At 43.6% G+C, this 9,293-nt stretch overlaps 1 protein-coding gene across 2 annotated transcripts in view; it reads left to right on the top strand.

The window, feature by feature from the left end:
* Positions 1 to 9,138, top strand: part of cdk17 (cyclin dependent kinase 17) — a 37,102-nt gene extending 27,964 nt beyond the window's left edge. For both annotated transcript variants that reach the window (XM_040172621.2, XM_078101553.1), the window contains exons 5-17: positions 1,851 to 1,976; positions 2,390 to 2,446; positions 2,553 to 2,667; positions 2,790 to 2,884; positions 3,430 to 3,492; positions 3,686 to 3,809; positions 4,000 to 4,120; positions 4,293 to 4,390; positions 4,491 to 4,596; positions 4,822 to 4,864; positions 5,696 to 5,786; positions 5,886 to 5,963; positions 6,571 to 9,138. In XM_040172621.2, coding sequence (XP_040028555.1) covers positions 1,851 to 1,976; positions 2,390 to 2,446; positions 2,553 to 2,667; positions 2,790 to 2,884; positions 3,430 to 3,492; positions 3,686 to 3,809; positions 4,000 to 4,120; positions 4,293 to 4,390; positions 4,491 to 4,596; positions 4,822 to 4,864; positions 5,696 to 5,786; positions 5,886 to 5,963; positions 6,571 to 6,611 — 1,158 coding nt within the window. In that variant the 3' untranslated portion in view covers positions 6,612 to 9,138. The remainder of the gene's footprint in view (positions 1 to 1,850; positions 1,977 to 2,389; positions 2,447 to 2,552; positions 2,668 to 2,789; positions 2,885 to 3,429; positions 3,493 to 3,685; positions 3,810 to 3,999; positions 4,121 to 4,292; positions 4,391 to 4,490; positions 4,597 to 4,821; positions 4,865 to 5,695; positions 5,787 to 5,885; positions 5,964 to 6,570) is intronic.
* Positions 9,139 to 9,293: the final 155 nt, after the last annotated feature.

Below are 9,293 nucleotides of genomic sequence, written 5' to 3' on the forward strand. Positions count from 1 at the left end.
CACTAAGCCTTGTGGAAGATGTGATGGGGGAGTCTCTTTTGCTCCTCTTATCCAGACAAAGTGAAGATATTTGCATTTCCGAACTGCAAAAAAAACCTTTTCAGTTAGCAGTATTCCACAAGCCTCCAGTTGGACCTTTTTAATGTGCTGCTCGTATCTTCTGGACGCAGACCTCCCAACCAAAAAGAGGCTTCTTAAACACCCCGCTGGATCAAAGGCGATAAAATGCCCTCTGGGGCCTACAGGGTACCTCAGACACTGTAACGTCCTCAGGCTCTGCAGATGAAATATGAAAAGGATGGATGGGAGGAAAAAAGAAAACTCATGATCATCAGGGGACCCGTTGGCCAGCATGTTTCTAATTTCACGGGGGGTTTATATGAATTCACTGAGACACTTGGGCTGTAGGCCACAACTCGTTTTTCACGCAACTGTTACATTGTTTCACTCAAGAAAAGCTTCATGAGGTCGCATACCTCTTGTTTCGAAAAAGTAATTGATGCTACATTTTAGCCATTTTGTAGTTTGTTTGTGGCTCCAAATTGAATGCAGACGTTCCAAATAGTCATCTTCATGTTTTATAGATGTGAAAACCGAAAGGGTCGGTGTTTGATCTGAGGATGAGTGTCTCATCCTGGAGGCCTCCTGCCCCCTGCTGGCAGAAGAGCCAATGTGACAGAATCAGCCTTGAAAACACTGTTGATGCTTTGACAAACACACAGTGACCTATTGATTGCATATTTTAATGGTTAAAACCCCAGTGAGCATTTATGTTACTTTCACATCCTGTTTACTCTTTGGAGGTGGTTAGTGTGTGCTACAACAGCTTAATTGTGAATGGTTCTCAGTTTAGGTGGTTGGGTTTTATATGCAGATATTTTCAATAAGCGTGTTTTAAATATTGCAGTCGATTAATTTTTCATTTTTTGAAGCCTAAATTGTAAACAGGGTTAATATTCTGATAATTATTTACCCCTAATGCTATATTCTGTAAACCTTGATGTATAAATGGCCATTTGCTGCTATCCACATTTACTATGTAAGAGTGGCTGTTGACATGGATCTCAAAACCCTCCTCAAATCTGTCCACAAGTCTGGTCCACAGGCCAACACCCAAATATCGCAAATTGGACATGGGACAATTTAGAGACATGCGGCAGAGGTTCAAGATATCTCTACTGAAAAATAATCCCTCCCTTTTCTAGACCCCCCGATATGCCATAAGTAGATGCAGCTTCTTCTGTCTGAGCCACTTTGTCCCAGAGCACAAAGCGCGGCGCTGATGAAATGCGAGCGGCCGACTGGATGGTATTTTTGGAGAGGCCGAAACTTCACAACGCGCACGATGAGCAGACAGATGTGACGTCCTCTCTCGATGTATTTTTACCCTTGTTTCTCTTACAGCTTCTCGGCGTTGTCAGTTTGTTTGCCATCTTATCTGTTCTCCCTTTTGATCCTGGAATAGATGTGATTGTTCATCCGCAGCAAAAAGACACAAGCTCGTTAATGTCGACGTTGTTAGACGGAGAGTACATGCTTAATGTCCACACGTGTGGTTTGTTTTTATTCTGGTCTTGTTCTGTCTCGCTGTTCTGCGTACAGGTGTGTTTGTTTACATTTGTGTGTGTGTGCGCGTGAAGTAGCCTACATTGTCTTATTTGTAGTTAAAACATGCCCCACATCAGACACCAGGCGTGTAGCGGTACATTTTCTCACGTGGGCGGTGATGTGAGCAGATTGCATAAAAGCTACATGCAAACGCTCCGTGCCCAAAGACACAAATGTCAAATCGCTAGCTCGGTTACAAATTCAAAACATTTAAAATGTATTTTTCCCGTGTGTTTCTTTAGGACCTCAACAAGCGCCTGTCGCTGCCGGCCGACATCCGAATCCCTGACGGGTACTTGGAGAAGCTGCAGCTCAGCAGCCCGCACTTCGACCAGCCGCTCAGCCGGCGCTCACGCAGAGCCTCGCTGGTCAGTCTCTTTCTCGCTCTCTGTGTGTTCGTGTCTCTGTGCAAGTCACCATGGTAACTGGGCGCCTTTAGATTGGGATGGATTAATAGGGAGTCACAGGCGCTCCCTTCTGCTTTCAGCCCATCAAAGTAGATCATCAGTCTCAGCTGGGGTGTGATCGTCATTGGTCACAGACTGTCAGGGTCATTGACGCTCTGTATGTCAGGAGTCTGTCGACAGTAAGCTTAAAGAAGTTAGTGTTGGTGCCTAGCGGCTAGCATTTTATCTTGTTTGTATCTAAAGGAATAACAAGACCCTGTTTGTGAGTTGATATGAGCTTTATGCAGATTGAGCATATTGCACAATCAAATGTGGGACTCTAATCGTGTCTACATCCGTGGTTAAAGTGACGCTCTCCACTGTCTCTTCCGCAGTCGGAGATCGGTTTTGGCAAGCTGGAGACGTACATTAAGCTGGACAAACTGGGGGAGGTGAGGAATTCCTGACGTCCCATCTTACTTTATTCAAGAAGGAAATCTGTTTCACAGCCCACGTTAAGTCCATCATATTCAAACCAACGTTGTGTGTTGCGTTCAGGGAACCTACGCCACAGTATTCAAAGGGCGCAGCAAGCTGACGGACAACCTGGTGGCACTGAAGGAGATCCGGCTTGAGCACGAGGAGGGGGCGCCATGCACGGCCATCAGGGAAGGTACTCTGGCTTTCCAAAAATATAATATATTTTTATTTTTACTTGTCTATGAAATGCATTTCAATTGCAGTCAGGGGCCTTTGTGATGAAAGAGTGTTCCATCCTTCTGTCTTTGTCCGCAGTGTCGTTACTGAAGGACCTCAAACACGCCAACATCGTGACGCTTCACGATATCGTCCACACTGACAAAAGCCTCACGCTGGTCTTCGAGTATCTGGTGAGACAGATTCCTTTGCGTTATTTTATTTTTTTTCTGTGGCTAGCAAGAAAAGTTCCAGAATGGGACCTCCCGTGTTCACGTTCTCTTTTGGTTCCTGGCTCAGTCAAATGTTTCCCTGCGATAGTTGGGCGAACTGTACACGCCCGCGACCCTGAACAGGATAAGGTGTACAGTGTTTCCCCTACTAGTATAACAAGGGTGCCCTCCCACCACCCCTAAAAAAAAAGTCTGTAATAAAACGCACAGCAGTTCCGCCCCGACACGTCGCAAATATGTCCTGGAATTTGCCTGACTACAAGCCGCCCCCCCCCCCCCCCCCCCTTTTCTGAAGTTGTAGACGTAAGGGAAACACTGGAGATATTGGATACAAACTCAAAACTCTGGTTCATCTTAGCCTGATCTCCATCGACACCGATTGAACACCCACATCGAAGATGGCCATTTGAAACAGAGGATTGATGAGTCCAAAAGACGAGGGGAACCATATGGGGGAGGAGATGGTTGGGTGTCATTCTGTCTGATGGTGTGATTTCTCCCTGTAGGATAAGGACCTGAAGCAGTACATGGATGACTGTGGAAACATAATGAGCATGCACAATGTGAAGGTGCGATTACTCATCTTTTGATTCTGCCTTCTTCACTTATTGCAGATTTAAATTCACATTTACATCCCATCTGAGGAATAAAAAATTACAGAATGTAATGTGTTTATGTATATACCTCTTCCTCTATTAGAGAGTGAAGAACATTTTACACTCTACAGTGATGAACCAAGGGTTTTTCCACGCATCTCTACAGGTTTTCCTGTTCCAGATTTTGCGAGGGCTGTCGTATTGTCATAAGAGGAAAGTTCTCCACAGAGACCTGAAGCCCCAGAACCTCCTCATCAACGAGAAGGGGGAACTCAAACTGGCTGATTTCGGTAAGCGGAACTATGGCAGCAGCTGTTTCCATCAAGGCAGCTGCGAATGATTTCCCGTTGTCAATTTGCAGCAAAATCATGAATTTCAGCTTTAGAATTGTGTAAAGATGCATTTTATTATCCTCAGTTCTGCTCTCTACAGATGCAATGCTTCTCCCCTGTGTAAACAACCTGTGTTGTCTCTTTGCAGGGCTGGCGAGGGCCAAGTCCGTCCCGACCAAAACCTACTCCAACGAGGTGGTGACTCTTTGGTACCGGCCTCCTGATGTCCTGCTGGGATCCTCCGAGTACTCTACACAGATCGACATGTGGTACGAGTCTCGCATCTACTACTGACTACTCCATAAATCACTGGGTTAACACGGAAAAATAATTCCTGTAAAATTCATTATATTACTTGAGCCATTCAAGTACAAACATTTGGAATCAACAGCATCTAATAATATTTTTAAATCTATCCTGTGTGTTTCTGTGTGCGTGCAGGGGTGTTGGCTGCATATTTTATGAGATGGCTGCAGGTCGGCCGCTGTTCCCCGGCTCCACGGTGGAAGACGAGCTGCACCTCATCTTCAGGTTACTGGGTGAGCGACTCCTGAAAACCCGCCCGATTCTCAAGGCATGTCTTCAACCACACCCGGCACAACCCTGTGTATCTGACTGACTGTGATTCTCTGACTACAGGCACGCCAAAGGAGGAGAACTGGCCGGGGATCTCCTCCATCGAAGAGTTTAAATCCCACAACTTCCCCAAATACAAGCCGCAGCCGTTAATCAACCACGCTCCCAGGTACCGCGACCCTGCCTTTCTGGACGTGTGTACAAACTTCTGTATGTTTCTACTTTATGCACCCGTGGCCCGCCCCTTTCGCATGTATACAATAATAGTGTGCGTGTGTGTGTGCGTGTCGCAGGCAGGAAATCCTGTGGAACATTTCACACATCGTTTCCTTCCTCCCATGAGCCCCCACATTCCTGTCCGCTAAATCAGTGCTCTTCCTTTTGTCTCTTGCAGGCTGGACGGCGAAGGCATTGAGCTGCTGCTGGCTTTCCTCAGAGTAAGTGTGTGCTTCCCACATAATACCCAGAATGCAATTCACTCACGGCTGATTTGTCCATTTCACACCTCTGTTTCATTTTAGAATGCTCTCATCTTGAGACACACATTACACTAGGAACATGTTACATGCCCTTCTAAAAGCCAGGTAAAGCATCTTAGAAATATCTAGTGACGCCACATGCACTAATTTCTCTTACCAGTCTTTTTAAAAGGACTGCATTTTAATTTGGGATAATATTTTGAATCCAGTGTATTCTTGCTGGTTTAACCAATGAAACCTACCCAAGTTTTGACTTATAAACTGTTAACTTTAAACACGGTTTGCTTTCTATTTGTCTCAATCAAGTGCTTTCTTTTTATTTGTTTTATTCTTTTTAAAATTTGAAATATAATTATGCATACATAGCTAGCTCATTCTAATCATTATTACAAACAAACAATAAGTTGTGTTATTCCTAAATTTGCTTCTAAGTGATTGATTAATTCTTAAAGTGCATGGATGTTCACATGATATGTCACATGACCTCAATGTAAACGTCATGTTACAAGAAAAGGAGAAGATGCATGATCACAAGGTAACCCTTTACCATTACAATGTACTTTATTTTGGCAATGAATTCCTTCAGTACTGGTTGTAGACAGCAGGAGGCGCACGTCTGTCGGGTTTCTCCCATAGGCAATGTCTCTGGTGAACATGACTCCAGGTTCCTCTTTCTAATGTGGTCAGGTTTATCTCAGTTCATCTAAGTGAATCATTGATTTTAGACGGCAACAGGAAAAACTGCCAACTTCACAGGAAGGTTGATGTTTCCTGTTTCTGTCTCTGCAGTACGAATCCAAGAAGAGGATTTCAGCTGAAGAGGCCATGAAACATTCCCACTTCCGGCAGCTCGGGACGAGAGTCCACACACTGCCTGAGAGTGAGTGCTGCTATTTGTCCTTCTTGAGCCTTCTCACTGCATTATTTTTTTCTCGTCCCTGCTAATGTCTGTAGACTAAACCTCTCCTCTGCGTTGCAGGTGTATCGATATTCACGTTAAAGGAAGTGCAGCTGCAGAGGGACCCTGGTTACAGGAACTCCTCTTACCCGGAGTCAGGTAAAAAAAATAACAATCCCATTGGATATTTAAATTATAACAAAAATCAGGAAACTTTACACAACATCCGGTAAAATGAGACTGATGAACACGCAACGGCTTCTAGGCGATTGTCTTATTTAATTATAAGACAGTTGGCAGTTAAAGATATTCCAGTGAGGAAGTTTTCAGTTGGGGGATTCACAAGAGACAAACGGGAGCCGTAACTACACAAATAGTCCACACTGAAGCAGCAGGGGCCAAGATATCCTGACCTTCAGTTTTAGTTTCCTATAATGCAACTGAAACAGCGTTTTTAATTGGACCCGTACTTCTTGCAAACCACACATCTCCAATGTGTAATTTAGAGCTTTAGTAAAAGCATTTCAAGTCTCAAGCCAAAACCCAAATAACCCCAATGACATCATTATTATTGTAATTTCAACCATCAAGCTCCCTCCAGTACTAAAGAAGACGTTCTACAACAGACCTTTTAGGGATCCTGATTACAAATTAAATTATTTTATTACAACACTCCTGAAAGTAGCCGTCCCGTGATGACGTTATTAATGTAAAGCCGAGGCAGTTTGGGTTTTCATTTTTAAAACCGTTTCTTCCTTCTCTCCAGGTAACGGCAAGATCAACAGGAGGCAGAGCATGCTCTTCTAATGTCTGGTGAAGAAGATGGTCGGCTACCCACCTTCATCATCCCTTCCCACCAACCTCTCGCATGAGCCCACCTCCCCTTTGTACCTGCACACACACATAAACATGCACACACACACACCCCTCTGAGCTTGTGACTCTGGGTTAAATCTATTTGGAAACTGTGTTTATTTATTGGGGGGGGCGGGTTGAGGTTGAATTATTTGCTGCTAAACTACTACTGTCTGTATTTAACACACCGTCTGTGTGTGCGCGCGCGCGCGTGTGTGTGTGTGTGTGTGTGTGTGTGTATATGCATGATGTGAACTCGAGACGCCATGCACAGTTGAGCAGTCAGAAAGGTGACCATTGTTTTACTCCTGACAACGATTCTCCGGCTTCATTTGAGTTAGAATTCCACTGATGTCGATGTCGGCGCTGTGATCCAAGTTGTTGTTGTCGTGCTTGGAGACCGAAACGCTTCAGCTTCTTTAATGTTCTTTCTTTTTTATAAATATGTATATTGATATCTATATATTTGGAGTTTGTTCTGTTTTTCTTTGAGCTTCCGTGACTGAATTGCACAACATTTCCAAATTTAAAATGGCCGTGACGTGAGATGGTGGGGGCAGAAATAACGCTGCCTCGGGATTCCTCGTCGTTTCACAGTAACATTTGAGTTTACCTTACTTCTAGATGCCCCGGGGTGGTCGGGGAGGGGGAGCACTGAGGGTCAAACAGCAGGACTTTGAGCTGATTATGGCTGCAGTTTTACATTGATGGTTTAAGAAGCACACAGTCCAATCAAACTTGGGTTCTTTTGTTCTTGTTTGACCATCCAGCAATGGGACCAAACAGAGGAGAGGGGGCCCGGGGGCCGGGTGGGTGGCGCCAAGCACAGTTGAGAGAGGAATGTTGGAGCTGAACAGGAAGTGACGTCCCACAGGAAGCCATCAAACCTTCCCTGAGACCTCTCAAAAGACTGCCAGGATTTTAGTGCTTAAAAAAGAAAAGGAAAAAAAAAGATGCAAGCTACACTTTCTCCCTCGGTGCTTTGAGATCTCGCTGCAGTAAGTCTGTTTTTAAATGACACCTTTAATGTGTTGTTTTTGGAATCAGGGGCCGGCGCCCAAAAGTATTAAGTGTCCTCTGTGTCTGTGACCTCTGACTTCTCCAGTGTGGCAGATTTTTCAGAGGGGGGTTCAAAAGCCTGATGGTGTTTTTTTCACTTGGTGTTAGACCACTGCTCTCTGGCATTTGTACACAAGATTAAAAAAAAAATTCAAATTGAAATTTTAGATTCAACTGCCTGCAGTGTTGTTTGCGACTGACAGTGATGCTTACAGATGAAGCCGGTTGAGAATTCTCACTTTTCACTGCACGTTTACTGAAGCAAATAGAAGCTCTCCCAAAAAAAATTCTGAGGTGTCAGCTGGTGTGCTTTTCATCCCTGGTTTGAATTATTTCTGGTGTATTCTCATCTAATCCAGATAATTCCAGCAGCTATGTGCTGGCAAAAAGTGCTTTTCAGGAATGTTTGACATTTTGATTTGAGGGATGCCCCTCTCCTATCTGTACAGTAAGTATGAAGCGAGCTGCAGGAGCCTGCTGGCTCAGTAAGGTCAGCTTATTTGAGCGTGAAGACTTGAACAGAGGCTTACCTGGCTACGTCCGATGGTTACACATCTGCCCTGATTTTATTTTTTTGCGTTCTAGATTATTTATGCTAAACTGGTCCCGGACCACATGTTGATTTTGCAGACTCCAGTTGTGGTACTTTTTGTCTACCCGGCAAGAAAACAAATCCTTCAAGAACTCCTTCTAAACGGCACACACGGCCGCTTCAACACTCACAGTAGTTTATAAGGAGAGCAGTGCATAAGCTCCTGCACTGAATTACACAAGGAATGCATTGAACATCACAAGTTGAAGAGTGTTAGAAGATCTTGGGGGCGCTTTTCTGTTACTGCAGCTCTGTTGCTCAACATCTACATGAAAATTTCAAATGTATTTTACGGAGTCTGCCGAGATTTAAAGAATTTAAACAGAGTTGCTGATTGGGTAGAACGTGCCAGACAAATGTTGGAAGCATGACTAATGGTTAACTCATTAACAGCCTAGAGAATTAATGTATAAACAATTAACTTTATAACAGTTTGCGGCTGACAGTGTAATAATCCTGTAAAAATACTCATCATTTTCCCTAATCAAATCCTTAGGATAAGGATAGGTCCTTTTTCACAATGTTTTAGATTAGATTAGATTTTGTGAGTTCATAATTTAACAACCAGAGCTCGCAACGTACAAATGCAGATGGAAGATACGATTTACATTTCAAATAATCTAACAATCATTGTACTCACAGGAGAAATTGTCATTATATTAATGGTTGACATCCTGTATCACATTCCCCAAATGATTTCTCCATAGGTAGCTCTACAATGAGAAAACATTTTTCTTCTCATGTTGTATTTCACGTGAACTGCATCAGTGTTTGAATGCTTCACTGAAACTTTATCACACTTACAATAAATTGTCTTTTGTTTGTCATTCATGTCGCTTTAATTACTCCTTTTGAATACGGGATTATTCCACCGTTAACTGCAAACTGTCAATCATGAGATTCTTTTTTTAACATGAGCAGCTGTGACAGTTTTCTGCAACCGCTAAATGTTTAATATTGCAAAACTGTAAAACCTTTTCAAA

The sequence above is a fragment of the Gasterosteus aculeatus genome, chromosome 4 (assembly GCF_964276395.1).
Source record: "Gasterosteus aculeatus chromosome 4, fGasAcu3.hap1.1, whole genome shotgun sequence".
Lineage (NCBI taxonomy): Eukaryota > Metazoa > Chordata > Actinopteri > Perciformes > Gasterosteidae > Gasterosteus > Gasterosteus aculeatus.